At 34.3% G+C, this 15,219-nt stretch overlaps 6 protein-coding genes across 6 annotated transcripts; 3 read left to right on the top strand and 3 right to left on the bottom strand.

The window, feature by feature from the left end:
- Positions 1–270: 270 nt before the first annotated feature.
- Positions 271–1,595, bottom strand: GCK72_014787 (uncharacterized protein; the record flags this gene model as incomplete). Its single annotated transcript, XM_053730462.1, has 5 exons — positions 271–330; positions 403–729; positions 781–1,320; positions 1,370–1,496; positions 1,543–1,595. 5 exons carry the CDS (start codon positions 1,593–1,595, stop codon positions 271–273), a joined length of 1,107 nt encoding a protein of 368 aa, XP_053585234.1.
- A 281-nt stretch (positions 1,596–1,876) lies between these two features.
- Positions 1,877–3,320, bottom strand: GCK72_014786 (uncharacterized protein; the record flags this gene model as incomplete). Its single annotated transcript, XM_003089438.2, has 5 exons — positions 1,877–2,086; positions 2,132–2,449; positions 2,505–2,999; positions 3,052–3,136; positions 3,181–3,320. The coding sequence occupies 5 exons, from the start codon at positions 3,318–3,320 to the stop codon at positions 1,877–1,879; spliced, it is 1,248 nt and encodes a 415-aa protein (XP_003089486.2).
- A 1,299-nt stretch (positions 3,321–4,619) lies between these two features.
- Positions 4,620–7,780, bottom strand: GCK72_014785 (uncharacterized protein; the record flags this gene model as incomplete). Its single annotated transcript, XM_053730461.1, has 9 exons — positions 4,620–4,955; positions 5,006–5,524; positions 5,574–5,691; positions 5,740–5,809; positions 6,443–6,515; positions 6,564–6,872; positions 6,920–7,432; positions 7,481–7,607; positions 7,653–7,780. The coding sequence occupies 9 exons, from the start codon at positions 7,778–7,780 to the stop codon at positions 4,620–4,622; spliced, it is 2,193 nt and encodes a 730-aa protein (XP_053585233.1).
- Positions 7,781–8,167: 387 nt separating this feature from the next.
- GCK72_014784 (uncharacterized protein) lies at positions 8,168–9,735 on the top strand (the record flags this gene model as incomplete). Its single annotated transcript, XM_053730460.1, has 5 exons — positions 8,168–8,286; positions 8,337–8,463; positions 8,514–9,044; positions 9,090–9,503; positions 9,553–9,735. 5 exons carry the CDS (start codon positions 8,168–8,170, stop codon positions 9,733–9,735), a joined length of 1,374 nt encoding a protein of 457 aa, XP_053585232.1.
- Positions 9,736–9,918: 183 nt separating this feature from the next.
- On the top strand, positions 9,919–11,573 carry GCK72_014783 (uncharacterized protein; the record flags this gene model as incomplete). Its single annotated transcript, XM_053730459.1, has 5 exons — positions 9,919–9,992; positions 10,331–10,457; positions 10,503–10,982; positions 11,034–11,342; positions 11,385–11,573. 5 exons carry the CDS (start codon positions 9,919–9,921, stop codon positions 11,571–11,573), a joined length of 1,179 nt encoding a protein of 392 aa, XP_053585231.1.
- Positions 11,574–12,202: 629 nt separating this feature from the next.
- Positions 12,203–13,702, top strand: GCK72_014782 (uncharacterized protein; the record flags this gene model as incomplete). The annotated part of the gene is made up of 5 exons (XM_053730458.1): positions 12,203–12,330; positions 12,376–12,502; positions 12,551–13,060; positions 13,112–13,420; positions 13,469–13,702. 5 exons carry the CDS (start codon positions 12,203–12,205, stop codon positions 13,700–13,702), a joined length of 1,308 nt encoding a protein of 435 aa, XP_053585230.1.
- Between the last annotated feature and the right edge of the window lie 1,517 nt (positions 13,703–15,219).

Below are 15,219 nucleotides of genomic sequence, written 5' to 3'. Positions count from 1 at the left end.
TCGATGCCTATATAAGCTGACGTTTCTCTTAATCTAGGCAGTTCTTACGGGGTTTTTGTCCCGAGACTGATTTTCATCCACCTTTCACCCTTTCACACTCATTATGTAAACTTAAAGTTCGCTAATAAACTAGTAGTTAAATGTACCCGCGTCTTATACGTTGTTTACTATGTTGACAAAGTTTTAGACATCCGTAAATAGATAGAGATAATGTGCCTATAACAATGATGAATAAAAGGAGCGTCTGCATAACATCTGAAAAACTAGTGGTCATTGTGCATTCCATACAACATTCTGGGCATTCAATACAGCAATTGTTCTCATATAAAACTGGACATGTTTTGTTTCTCTGAAATCTCAGAAATTAGAATTTTTCCTGCCACAACCATATAAAGTACTTACTGCATTGTACAAAAACCGAAAATTGTTATATTGCCATGAGATCCATGAACATGTAGATTCTCGATCCTCCTCTTTTCTTTCGATTGCTTTTCTATCTTCCGGTGGTTCTGCTCTTTCTCCATAGACACGTACTAAATATGCACATGTTCTATTCTTATTTCCATAATTTTCACGAAAACGAAATTGAACGTTCTTGATTGATGTCCTGCTCCGATTTGCTGGAATCAAACATGTTTGTTCTTGTTTTGGAATACTGTATCCAGATGATTTGTATTCACAATTCGAGACCAGAGCATCCCATTTCTTACAATCATTATCGAGACAATTCTGAAATTAGTTTTTCGGTTGAATCTTGGCAATTTAAATCTGAATCCTTACTACAACATCATATATTCTTGGAGCATCATCTGGAATCAATCCATTCCATTTCGTATGTTGATAAGAAACAGAAATAGGTTTGATATATTTTGCCAAATTTATCGTAAGCCTCGGTTTGCTCTGATCCGAGCACCATGCTTTATAAAGCGGCAATTCTTTTCTATCGAGTAAAACATATGACTCTTCTCCACTTCTAATATACCCTCCAGTTTGGGCGGATACTGTATGTGATGACAGTTTATCAACGATTGATGCACCAGCCACCATACTAGCAGCATTGAATATTTCTCGTGAGCAACTTGTGGAATTTGGAGGAATCGAATTTAGATTATTACTTGGGAGGGCGCTTTGACGATGGCTCATGATTGATGCGATCGATGCAGCCTTCATTTCGTTTTCAAGTTTTTCGTTCATTTCTCGAAGTCTCGATATCTCTTGCTGGCGATCTTCAGAAATAGATTCAGTATTCTCTGCCTTCATATAATGTCTTGGAGACAATCCGTTCTCGATACTGTCAATTTTTAATTGCATTTGATACATCTGTAAATTATTCGATTGAAAAATAAAAACTTCAGAAACGTCATCTTACCATTTCATGAGTTCTCTGAATCTCATCGGAGATAGAAAATGATTTTGATATGAGGAAAACGAACATTACAAAGAAAACACATTCTATAACCATGAATCTTCGTATCCGATATTCCAACCAATCATACCTGAAGTTTCGTTTGTTTTTTTCTAAACTTTCAATTTATTTCTCACCACATTTCCGATTTGGTTGTTGGCTCTTCAATTGACATATGTCTCACAATCATTTTTTGTTTTTTATTGTCAGATTATTGTCAGATTCAATTTATTGTCAGATTCAAAAAAGAAGTGAGCTAATCATTTAGAACAGAAGCTTGAGAGAAAATCTAAATTTATCGGAAAATGCGAAAAAGAGTCCGCTTGACGTGACACTGCGGAGCACTCTTTCTCGTTTTCTCTGCGTCTCGCCAACTCTTCTGAATTATGCGAGAAGAGGTTACTGGAGAGAAGCTCTTCTATAAAAATAAGAACACTTTCTAACTAGTTTCATTAACTGCAACAAGAGATCTCAGATTCCAAAAAATCGTTTCAAACCGAAACAACATGCAGATATTCCTGCTATATACATTGGAAAGAGAATGAAAAAAAGAACAAAGAAAATGATGAAAAACTGAAGGTTATTGAGGAGTGTCGAGTCGTTTATCTGACATTCCGAACAACAATTCGGGCATTCACGGCAACAATCATTCGAGTAGAGTGTTGAACAGTTTTTGGATGCCTGGAAATTGTTCTGTTATCTCAGTATTGGATTTGAAAAACTTACCAATCCATTATAAAATACCGGGATATTGTCATGGAACCATGCCAATCGAGAGCATATCTTTGCAGTTTCTTCTTCTTCTTTTTGACTTTTGACTTGAATTTTAACTTCTTTTGATCTACTTGGCTCTCCATAAACACGAACAAGATACACACATGTCTTATTCAAGTTTCCATGGTTCTCATGGAATCGAAATTGTATTTTGTTGACAAGTGGGAGACCAGTGGAGATCAAACATTTTTGCTCTTGATTTCCAGATTTTGAGTATTCACAATTGGATACAAGTGGTTCGTGTTGATTGCAATCCCCGTCAATGCAAGACTGGAAATATGAAATACGAGATAACAATTCTACTGGAAACTCAGAATTATCTTACCACAACATCATATAACTTTGGTGCCACATTTGGCACAGTTCTATTCCATTTCGAATGTTGATATGAAACAGAAATTGGTTTGATATAATCAGCCAAATTGACTGTCAACACTGGCTTCTTATCATCTGTACACCATGCTTTATCCACTGGTAGTTCCACTCGATCCAGCAGTGAAAATTCACTTTGATCTGATCCCAATGCAAATGAAACAATATCGAAATATGAATTTCCAGGGGAAACTGAATGAGATGATTGTCTTGTTTCAATTGATGCACCGAGTACAAGACTTGCTGCATTGAATTCTGAATTCAATTTCACTTTTCCTTCTTTTTCTTTCGGAAAAGGAGATGAAGGGTTGATCACATTCTGCACAATTTCATGAATCACTTTCTTCTCTTCCAAGATTTCTTTTGTTTTCATCAGATGACTTTCAGCATGTTTTTTCGAATCAAGTTTCCTCTCGAGTGTGTCAATTTGAGATTGAAGACTGTAAATCTGAAATTAAAAAAAAAAAACATAGAAAATATTCACATTTAAAAAAAGTTACCTTGAACAGAAGTATAACGAGAAAAACGAAAAGAAACGCCTCTAAAACTGTGTAATGCCGAAGACGATTATTGAGAACTTTGTGCCTAAAATTGAGAAACTTGACATTTAGAAAAATAGAAAATCCTACCAAGATTCCTTTTTTGCAATCGGTTTTTCATTTCCAAAATACTCATTTTTTCTGAAATGAAACGGATTCGACGGATTGTCGGATGGAGATTCGACGTCTCGAAGGAATGGTTTATTCTCTGCTCCAGTTTTATACTTCATTGCTGATTTGTCTAGAATAGAAGCTTTATAAATTAGAAAAAGAAAAAAGAAGAAGATTCTCATGAGGTTCAGTCGAAACAATAATCAGAAGATATCAGGGGAAAATGAGGTGAAAAAGAGAAATTCATAGTGAAAGGTCATGCGGAGCAGTATAAAAGAGCAAGATTCTCCCCGTCAGTCGCCTCAATCTCTTCGTTCCACTCACTCTATATTTTATAAGGTTTCGAGAAAGAGAGAGAGAGTTCGTATCGTTAGAGACTTCTTGCTCACAAAAGAATATTGACATATTCTCAACGAGAGAAGGTTTTACGAGAGATAGAGAAAAATAGAATATTCACAAGAGCCTTTTGTTTTCAGAAATTCACAAAAAACGAGCTGCCGTCTCGCTCGTTGTGTTTGTCGGGGGAATGGCTAACCAAAAAGAGATAATTTGAAAAAAAAATAGAACTGAGTCGCTGAATCAGGTCGAAGGGTAAATACGGAGAAAAGGAAAACCAATTCTGAAATCTGAATGTTTAAATTCGATATTCAATTGGTTCATCTTATCCATCTGTTTGCCATAAAACACACCACACTTTAGCATTGAGTTTCACTGAGCCTAATAATCAAACTGATCTGATTTAAGTTGCAGTGATGTTCATTTCTGTAGTTGAACTCTTTTTTTTACACATCTATTGAAAGATATGGATGGTGAAATCTAGGCCATCCTAAAAAGTTATTTTTATACTATAAATTCTCTTTTCGGAGAACTCCAAGTTGTCAACTACCAAAATGAAGATCTAGGGTTGTTCTATTCATTTTGCATAACTTGCAAATCTATCGAACAATCCACAGTGTTGTGCCACTGTCCTGAAACCCGACTTCTCCTGCTGAAAATTGCAAAAACTTTCCAGCTTCTACCTACTGGCTTTTATGTAACAACTTTCCACTATTTGATTTTTAAATTTCATTCATTGACATTCGATAAGAACGAGATTCAATTTGTACTAAATTTGAAAATGTGAGGTAGACAAAGAAAACAATAAGAAAAAAGGAATTCAAGCATTTACAGAGTCGGCTTTTATATTTTTCTTACATTCGGCAACTGCGCAAATAATCCAACAAACAAAAACAAAAATAAAAAAGAGGCCAAGGAGAATATTCCCAACGAACACATAATTAAAATCGTTCATTTTACATTCTGAGCAGCATTCAGGACAGTCGGAGCAACATTCCATCGAATACAATTGGGTACAATTCTTCTCTTGCTGAAATTCGTGTTTGTTTTTACATTCTCATTATATTCCAAACGTAATTCAGTCAAATAAAAAGTGAACTGACCCAACTATAAACCAGAGAAGAGTGCTTATGATTCCATGCCAGTTCCTCGCATTTCTTTTTATCTTCCAATTTTTTCTGTTCAGTTCTGAATAAGTTTCTCCGAATTCCAAAGACTCGAATGGAGTAAATACAAGTCTTTTCTACATTTCCATGGTTTTCCAGGAAATGAAATTGCACTTTTCTGACTGGAGGAGCAACAGAATCCGAAGATATTCGACACATTTGTTCTTGGATATACTGGCCATTAACTGATTTTTCATATTCACAGTTAGTTGCAAGAGGCTCCAAATTTTCACATTTCGAGTCGAGACAAGCCTGGAAAACATATAAAATTTCAACAGAGAAGAATCATTTGAAATCCGTACCAGAACATTATATTTCTTTGGTGCACCATCTGGAAAAACTCCATTCCATTTTGAATGTTGATAAGAGACATACATTATTTCAGTATTCTTTACCAAATCGATTGTGAGAACTGGTTTTTCTTCGTCCGAGCACCAAGATTTATTCGGTGGAAGTTCTTCTCGATCCAACAGAATATATCCACTTTGATCACGGGTAAATGGATAGAAAAAGTTGTTGAAAAATCCATCTTCGGATGAAACAGAAGAAGAAGAAAGGCCTAAATCCACTGAGGCGCCCATCAGAATATTGGCTGCATTCATTTCGAAACGAGAGTAATTCAATGAATTTATTGGAAACGAGTTTGATTTCTCAATCAATTTTTCGCTTGTTTTGACTTCTACTGGTCTAATCGATTCTTCTTGGATGCTCTTGAGCATTTCATTCCTCTCTGGTTTCGGAACAGAATTCGTTTTCAGTAGTTCATATATCTCATCAAGCCGCTTGCCCAAATTATCTATATGTATTTCTAGTTTTGCATTCTGAAAATAAGAAATATGAATCCAAATTAAAGTAATAAAGTATACTTACCAATTCCATATTTCTTGAGGCTAAATCATGATAATTCGATAAGGAAAAGAATAGTATAATTATTATAATTCCTTCTAAAACCATATAATATCGTAATCGATATTCTAACCATTGATACCTGAGAATATAAATTTTCCGTATTTAATACGAATAAAGAGGTTCTTACCACATTCCCGGTGCATTTTTTGTATTATTTTCTTCTTCTTCGATATTCAATCGATTCATTTTGAAAACGACTGAAGAAGATTAAAGAAGATCTGATAACATGTGGAAAACTGAAATGAATATGGTATCGTAAAACAAACTTTAATTTGAGAGAATGGAGATCCATTTGAAATTAATCTGGAGAATGAAACTAGAATCGACCGGTATTTCGATATTATCACGTGTCCTCGAGAGTGCACTTTTTCTTCTTTTCTTTGGGTCTCTTCGTAGCGTTTGTTTGAAGAGAGAGAAATATGCATACGAGAGGATAAATTGTCAATTCAAGATGTGTACTATCATTCAGTTCTAGTTTGTACCAGCTCAACACCGAAAATTTAGATTTGGAACAGTACTGAACTTGGTGCTCTGCTATCATTTTTCTGTAATATCATAATACTTTCAGAATTTATTGGAAACAATGGGGATTATACATAAGTACAGACAAGTAACGCCGTAATATAGTTTGATTTAATTCTGAATCATCACTGATTGAATGCGAAAGTACTTTTATTTCACTTACAAAATAAATTATTATTTTCGTTTGCAGAACAAACATTCTATTATCAATGCTATGGGGAGTAAAAAGATAGTGATAAGAACAAAAGAAATGAATATAAGTAAGATGCAGGAATTTATTGTTTCAGAGTTGATATCTTTAATTACACATTCATCACAGCATTCCGGGCATTCAGTACAGCAGCCATTCGAGTAAAGTACTGTGCAATTCTTGCGGTCAATCTGAAAATAATTTAAATTATTATATGATTTAATATTCAGAAAACAAACCGTATTGTAAGTCCACGATTTATGATGATAGTCATAAGTGAGTTCAGAACAAGTTTCAGCCTGTTTCAGAGTCCTCTCTTTAACTTTTGGAACTTCTTTCGTCTCTCCGTAGACTCGAATCGAATGAGCACACGTTTTCATGACATTTCCATGGTTTTGACGGAAATGAAATTGAATTTTTCCAATTGAAGAATGATTTTTATTGAATGGAATTGAGCAGAATTGTTCTTGTTTGTTGTCTCTAGTTGCTTTATATTCACAATTTGAGACAAGTGGTTCTAGATTGTTACAGTAGTAATCGAGACAAGCCTGTATTAAAATGAATTGAATACTCTCGAGATAATGAATAAACTCACAAGTACATCATATCTGCTCGGTGCACCATCTGGAACCATTTCTGACCATTTCGAGTGTTGATAAGACACTGAAATTGGTCTGATATACTTCGCCAAATCAATAGTCAGAATTGGATTCTCCTCATTTGAACACCATGCTTTATCTGATGGTGGATCAGATCTATCAATCAATACATAACCACTTTGATCTCTCCCAAATAATGGATTATTGTCTGAATTGGATGATCGACTCGAATCAACTGTTGCTCCGAGAAAAAGACTTGCTGCATTTATTTGGAAAACTGAATTATTTGGAGATGAATTATCTTGAGCTGGGATGAATTGTTTCGGATATTCCTTCGATTTTTGATTTATCTCAACCGATGGATTCTTGATATCTTTCATCACTTCTTCAACTAATTCTTCTAATTTCTTATTTCCTTCATCCAGATTCACATTTTCGGTTGGTTTGGGAGCTCTATTAGATTCAATATGTAGTTTGAAGTTTCGGAATTCCGATTGAATACTTGAAATCTGAAATCAACTCAATCATAAATCTATTTCTGCTTGATATTCCAATACCAATTCAAGAGTTATATCGTTCTGAGATGAAATATGGTATTGTTTCCATAGAATCAAAACGAGACAAATCGAAAAAAACAATTCCAGAATCATATAATGACGAAGTTTATTTCTGATCCATTCATACCTGAACATTCCTTGTTTTTAAAGTTTAAAACAATTTCCGACTCACCATATTTCCTTTATTGCTGTCGATTCTTCGATTTGAAATCTATCTTTCTGAAGTTTGAAAGTGGCATTTGAAGATACTTCTGAGCCATATGCTGACTCGGAATCTCTTCCAAACGATGTTTGAACCATTGTAGTTGGTATTTTCAGTTAGTATTCATTAGCTACCTAAAAGTACAATTTTAATTTCACTTGGCTCTAATAATTTCAAAGAATTGGCTCAGCTACCAAGGAGGCCAACAGGGAAAGAAGTGTCCAACTGCTATTAGCTAGGGGGACCATGTGAGTCTCACCATTGTTAATAGAGCGTATTTGCATACTTCTCCGTATCTCTTTTATTGACGTATTCTTTCGGTAAATCTGTAGATTTCTCCAAGAAGACAAATACATCATTATTATCGATTGGATTAGTTTTTGTTCAAACAGTAAAGGCTCCCGACTTTGTTTAATTCATTTATTTTTCGGTCTCTCCTCATGGTAGTCGATAGTAATTGAACTTTTCGAACTCTCAGTATCAAAATGGACATTAAACCAAAAGAACAAACCAATCTAGTTGGTGAATCAATGTCCAGTATCAATATATCCATGAATAAAGGACGTTTCTCTCCAAACAAAGCTAATTCAAGTAGCGGGCTATGGTAATTTCGGAGTCATATCGCAAAATTGTAATTTATTTTTCCTATTCCAGGTCTCAGTGGATCAGATATCAAGTGAAACATTATATGATTCTGGAAGGACTCTTCCTCATTTCTATTCTATTTCTTCTAATCAATTCTTATAATGTCTCTACTCAAAATCACGAAACTAATGAAATGGTATGATTCAAATATCGTCAAGAATCTATTCTGATTGATCTATTTTTCAGATCTCAAACCTTCAAAACCGGGTCGCATTTTTAGAAAACCAACTCAATATCAGTACGAATTTTGAAACTTTCAATGAAATTTATCCTGAAAAGGAAGAGGAGAAACCAATCGAAAAGAAAGTTGTGATTGAGGATATTGAAGAACCAAAAACTGCAAACGAATCCATTTCGGTCCAAGAGAATCTCTCTACTTCAACTCCTATTCCGGTTATTTCAAATGACTCAGTTCCCTTCAATGCAGCAGATATAATTCTTGGTGCATCGATTGACTATGACCAATCATCCCAAGTCATTTCTACTCGAGAAGGATTCCTTGGTGACGTCGAAAACTTCTTCGGAACGGTTCAAAGTGACTATGTTCTACTCGATCGTGATGAGTTGCCACTGAATAAAGCATGGTGTTCACTTGAGAAATACCCAATTCTAACTGTAAACTTAGCGAAACCGATCAGGTTGAATTCAGTCTCTTATCAACACTTGAAATGGAATGGAACAATTCCAGTAGATGCACCAAAATTATATGAAATCATGGTTAGTTGTCTAGTATTTTTTGGAGTTTTATATATTTCTTTCCAGGCTTGTCTCAATTCAAATTGTGAGAAGTGGGAGCTTCTTGCTTCCAATTGTGAATACAAAATGACGGATGAGGAAAATCAAGAACAAAACTGCACAATCGTTGAACAACTCAATTGGTATCCAATCAATAAAATCCGAATCCGTTTCGTTGAAAATCAAGGGAATGTAAACAAAACATGTGCATATCTTGTACGTGTTTATGGAGAGCCAATAGAATTTGAAAAAGAAGAAGAAAAAGAAGAAAAAGAAAAAGATTCAAAAAGCCAGATGAGTGATGAGGAGAGGCAGATCAAACAACTCGAGAAAATTATGAATGAAAAAAAGAAAAAGAAAGAAAAAGAAGATGCGAATTTGCAACATTGTACTCAATTGAAATGGTTTCATGATAATGCTCGAGTACTGTACAATGCGAAGGTTTGAACTCTTTTTGAATAAATTAAAATGAAACAAAAATGAATTTCAGACGGAGAAGAACTGTGTTCCACTTTACTCAAAGAATTGCTGTTCAGTGTGTCCAGAATGTTGTCTGGAATGCGAGATGTCTCTTGGACTGTACAATACTCTCTTGGCTCTCTCTATCTTATTCGGACCTACTTTGATCATCATCGGGTTGTATTTCGTTCTTCGTTCTTTCCAATATATGTGATTTCGTATTGTTCTGGTTAAGCATTATCTGATGAAAATTTTGATTTTTTATGCATTCTGAATACAAAAACATTTTATTTCTAAATTTTGTACTTCTAAATACGTGAAACTAATTCTCAGGTTCCTTTCTGTTTCTATACATTTCGATTGGAGAGGCTCTCTCCGCTTTTTTCTCAGCAAACAAATGACGTCAACTCATTCGGAACCTGGATTACAGAGACAGAAATCAGTAGAAACACAGAGAAACACAAAAATAAGGTCTATTGATATTTCACATGGTCGAAAATAAACGGAGGATGAAGTGGATAGATTCACTTAGTTTCTAGTTGTTAGGAAGATGAGTCAATCTGAGTTTTTTCTTTTATTTAGACTGAAGACAACTCAGTTTCAAGTATATTTCACAGAAATAGAATACATCGAAACTCATGAGAGATCATATATTACTTCGGGGAAACTCTGAATCAGCATATGGCTCTGAAGAATCTTCAAATGCTACATTTAATCTTCAGAAAGATAGATTTCAAATCGAAGAATCGACATCAAAACAAGAAATATGGTAAGTGTGAAATATAACTCAAAAAAAAAGAGTTTTTCAGGTATGAATGGATTAAACAACGAGTTCGACGTCATATGATTCTGGAATTGTTCGTTTTAATCTGTATTGTGCTGGTTATATCAAAATTACACCAAAGTTTATCACAAAATGAAAGAAATCATGAATTCGTAAGACGTAATCGGGCAATTTATGATTTATTTTTCATTTTTCAGATATCAAATATTCAATCGGAATTGAAAACCTTCAAGTTAGATATTGAATCCAAAATACAATCCAACAGAGAGGATGAGAAATATGATGAAGAAGTAATTGAAGATTTTGAAAGTTCTTCAGCTGGAAAAATAAATAAATTGAAGAAAATTCCGGAACATCCATTCAGGGATCAGAAGAATTCATTGAGGGAGTTTCCAGGAAACCAAATGAATGCAGCAAGTCTTATTCTCGGAGCAACAGTTGATTCGAGTCGATCATCCAGTTCAGACAATAATCCATTTTTTGGAAGAGATCAAAGTGGTTATGTATTGATTGATAGATTTGATCCACCATCAGATAAAGCATGGTGTTCAAATGAGGAGAATCCAATTCTGACTATTGATTTGGCAAAGTATATCAGACCAATTTCAGTGTCTTATCAACATTCGAAATGGTCTGGAATTGTTCCAGATGGTGCACCGAGGAGATATGATGTATTTGTGAGTTTATTCATTATCTCGAGAGTATTCAATTCATTTTTATTCATTCAGGCCTGTCTCGATTACTACTGTAACAATCTAGAACCACTTGTCTCAAATTGTGAATATAGAGCAACTAGAGACAACGAACAAGAACAATTCTGCTCAATTCCATTCAATAAAAATCATTCTTCAATTGGAAAAATTCAATTTCATTTCCGTCAAAACCATGGAAATGTCGTGAAAACTTGTGCTCATACAATTCGAGTGCAAGGGGAAGCCAAAAAAATCATAACACTGGCACCCAAGACGCCGAAAGAAGCTGAAACATGTAGAGAGCTCACTTATGATTTTCGCCACAATTCATTCACTTACCACATGGTTTGTTCAAATAATATTCGATATAACTTGAATTAGTTTCAGCTCGATTACAAAAGTTGTGAAGTGCTCTACTTGAATGAATGTTGTGAAGACTGTCCGGAATGTTGCAATGAATGTTTTATCAAAGATATGAACTCTGAAATACTGAGTCAATGTGCACTCGGGGTTCTGTGTGCTCTAGCTCTATTTTCTGTTTTCGCTATCGTCGTTCTTTTATGTTTCGCTCTGTAGCTCATTAACCAAGATAATTTAGTGTTTTAAATATCATATTCTACTTCTCTTGTTTAAACCTTTTTTGATTTTTATAGTGTTGTACTGCTCGCCTTTTTTCAAATCCTTTGTCGAAATTTCATTGATAAAATATGACAACACTTTTCAACGTTTTATTGGTTCAAGCACAATTCGGAGGTTCCTAATGAAGATAGTGAGGATTCTCTGAACTGAAAAAACTTCATTGATCAGAAAACTGCTTTTTATTTCAAGAACCCTTTCATCTCTATATGAAAACCATACTAAAATCCCATGCACATTTCTTTTCAGTTGATTTAGTTCCCACCTCATGAATCTTGACGAGGATCCCAGATATCAATTGAGAGATCGTACAATAAGAAGAGACGCGGAGAAATATGCAAACATGCTCCATCCGACAGTAGTCGGTATTCAAATGGTCCCTCGTGAACGGAGAAGACCCTTTCTTCCTGCTCGAGAGTTACACAAACTGAGAATAATCAATGGCGCTTTGTCAATAATACTGTTGTTTTCAACTTATTTTTCTTTTGATCTGAAACTTTCATTTCTTACCAAAGTATTGATCTTAACTTTTTTCAAACAGATTTTATTCAAATGAATCAAAATTGAAAATGGATAAAACATCGTTTGAAAGAGATTCCGAGTCAGCATATGGTTCAGAAGTATCTTCAAATGCTACTTTCAAACTTCAGAAAGATAGATTTCAAATCGAAGAATCGACAACAAAAAAGGAAATATGGTAAGTGTGAAATTATTTTGAATTTGAAAAACAAAGAATATTCAGGTATGAATGGATCAGAAATAGACTTCGTCATTATATGATTCTGGAATTGTTGTTTTCGATTTGTCTCGTTTTGATTCTATGGAAACAATACCATATTTCATCTCAGAATGATAAAACTATTGAATTGGTAATGGAATATCAAACAGAAACAGATTTATGATTAAGTTGATTTCAGATTTCAAGTATTCAATCGGAATTCCGAAACTTCAAACTAGATATTGAATCTAATAGAGCTTCCAAACCAACCGATTTCAATGAAAACACTGGAAACAAGAAATTAGAAGAATTAGTTGAAGAAGTGATGAAAGATATCAAGAATCCATCGATTGAGAGAAATCAGAAATCAAAAGAATATCCGAAACAAGTCATCCCAAATGAAGTGAATTCATCTCCAAATAATTCAGTTTTCCTGATAAATGCAGCAAGTCTTATTCTCGGAGCAACAGTTGATTCGAGTCGATCATCCAATTCAGACAATAATCCATTTTTTGGAAGAGATCAAAGTGGTTATGTATTGATTGATAGATCTAATCCACCATCAGATAAAGCATGGTGTTCAAATGAGGAGAATCCAATTCTGACTATTGATTTGGCAAAGTATATCAGACCAATTTCAGTGTCTTATCAACATTCGAAATGGTCTGGAATTGTTCCAGATGGTGCACCGAGCAGATATGATGTACTTGTGAGTTTAGTCATTATCTCGAGAGTATTCAATTAATTTTAAATATCACAGGCTTGTCTCGATTACTACTGTAACAATCTAGAACCACTTGCCACAAATTGTGAATATAAAGCAACTAGTGACAACAAAAAAGAACAATTCTGCTCAATTCCATTCAATAAAAATCATTCTTCAATTGGAAAAATTCAATTTCATTTTCGTCAAAATCATGGAAATGTCATGAAAACTTGTGCTCATTCGATTCGAGTCTACGGAGAGACAAAAGAAGTTCCAAAAGTTAAAGAGAGGACTCTGAAACAGGCTGAAACTTGTTCTGAACTCACTTATGACTATCATCATAAATCGTGGACTTACAATATGGTTTGTTTTCTAAATATTAAACCATATAATAATAGAAATTGTTTCCAGTTAGACTACAAGAATTGCACGATTCTTTACTCGAATGACTGCTGTACTGAATGCCCGGAATGCTGTGATGAATGTCTCATTCAAGACACCAACTGGAGTACAATAGGAAATTCTTGTCTGATTCTTATTTCAATTTTATTGGCTTTATTCGTAGGTTTAATAATATATTGTGCAGTTCAAGAGGCCATTGAGGATGCGAACGAAATGATTAGACTGAAAAACGAGTTGAAGTAAATATTATCTATGAAAAGAGAGGAAAAGAAGTGTGATCTCGAAAAATTAAATTGAATTCTGTAAGCTGAATCATTGAAAGATTTGAAATTTTATTTTTTATGAATAAAAGGTTTATGTTATTCCATACAATTCAACCGTTTTTTTTGAGTATTTAAAATCACCGACGGAAATATGAGGGAAATTGAAAAAGCCAATTTCAATTAGTTTTGGAAACATTAAAGAAGAATCCGAACGAATTCGAAGTAGTAAAATGAACGTTGTTCAAATCCTGAAACAACCATCGGATCTTGACAACTTTTAGTTTTTTCTCACACCTCTCCCCAGAATATTCACGTTTTCCATTTGAAATCGAATGAATTCGCTCCTTAAAAAAAACAGGTAAAATAAAAAGATTGTGAATAAGTACAATTTTATTGCAAAAAATGATTGTCATGGGAAAATTTCATGAATTCAATTAACGATGATATACTTGTTCGGACCTCTCGAGACAGTAGAAAACGATTGTTGCCAGGAATAGACAGAGAAGAAAACCAAAGAAACCGAACAAGACAGCTCTGCCCGGCAAGGCCCATGTGAAAAATTTGAAGACCCGGCTCCAAAAAAATGAACCAATATTTTTCAAAAACATTTCTGACATTTTTCCGACTATTTTGAAAAAAGTTATGACCAAAAAACGAAAACTTGATATACTTTTGAGCGGTACTGTAGTCTGATAATCTAAATTATTACACGGTATAAAGAATATAAAACAGGTTAATATTGTCAAATGTAGGTTTGCAAAAACAGAAAATATCGGACAATCAGTGAGCCCATTCAAAGATTCTATGTTTCATCTGGAAATAGTAAGACAGTAATAGTTTTGCAAGTTTTGTAAGTCATTCAGAATTCTCTTGCCACACTACCATTCGAAACAGATAAATTTGTTCTGGGTCAGTATGAATTTGATCAATCTTTTGTTGAAATGTCGCCAACTTTCCATCTTTTCTACGTATGTTTGTTCGGCACTGTTCTAGAACGCCGGAACGAAAAAAAAATCCCGGAACGAAAATAAAAAATCCCGGAACGAAAAAAAATCCCGGAACGAAAAAAAAATTCCGGAACGAAAAAAAAATCCCGGGACCAAAAAAAAATCCCGGAACAAGAAAAAAATCCCGGAACGAAAATTTTCATTCTATTATTTGAGTTTTTGCCGAGATATAATGTTTATTTGAAATACATGATAAACAATACAACTAAGTTCCGGAAAACATTATCATTGTCCTTTGTTTTTGGATTGTTTAGATTTTCTATATTTTTGAGGAGTTTTTTGGTTTTTGAAGCTTTAGTTGTTACGAGGAAGTTTTATGGAGGTTTGAGGGAAACCTGCCCCTCAACCCTAAGGATGTTGCACTGACTGTTATCTGTGTATTGTGATCTCAAAGAGGCACACAAAAAGAAATCGATAAACCTTTTATTGTATAGGTTAGCTGGTATGATTAGTGCAAGCTGGTAGTTGTTACCTTCCGTTGACGGCTAGC

The sequence above is a fragment of the Caenorhabditis remanei genome, chromosome IV (genome assembly GCF_010183535.1).
Source record: "Caenorhabditis remanei strain PX506 chromosome IV, whole genome shotgun sequence".
In the NCBI taxonomy this organism is placed as follows: domain Eukaryota; kingdom Metazoa; phylum Nematoda; class Chromadorea; order Rhabditida; family Rhabditidae; genus Caenorhabditis; species Caenorhabditis remanei.
This window is presented reverse-complemented; position numbering and strand designations above follow the sequence as displayed.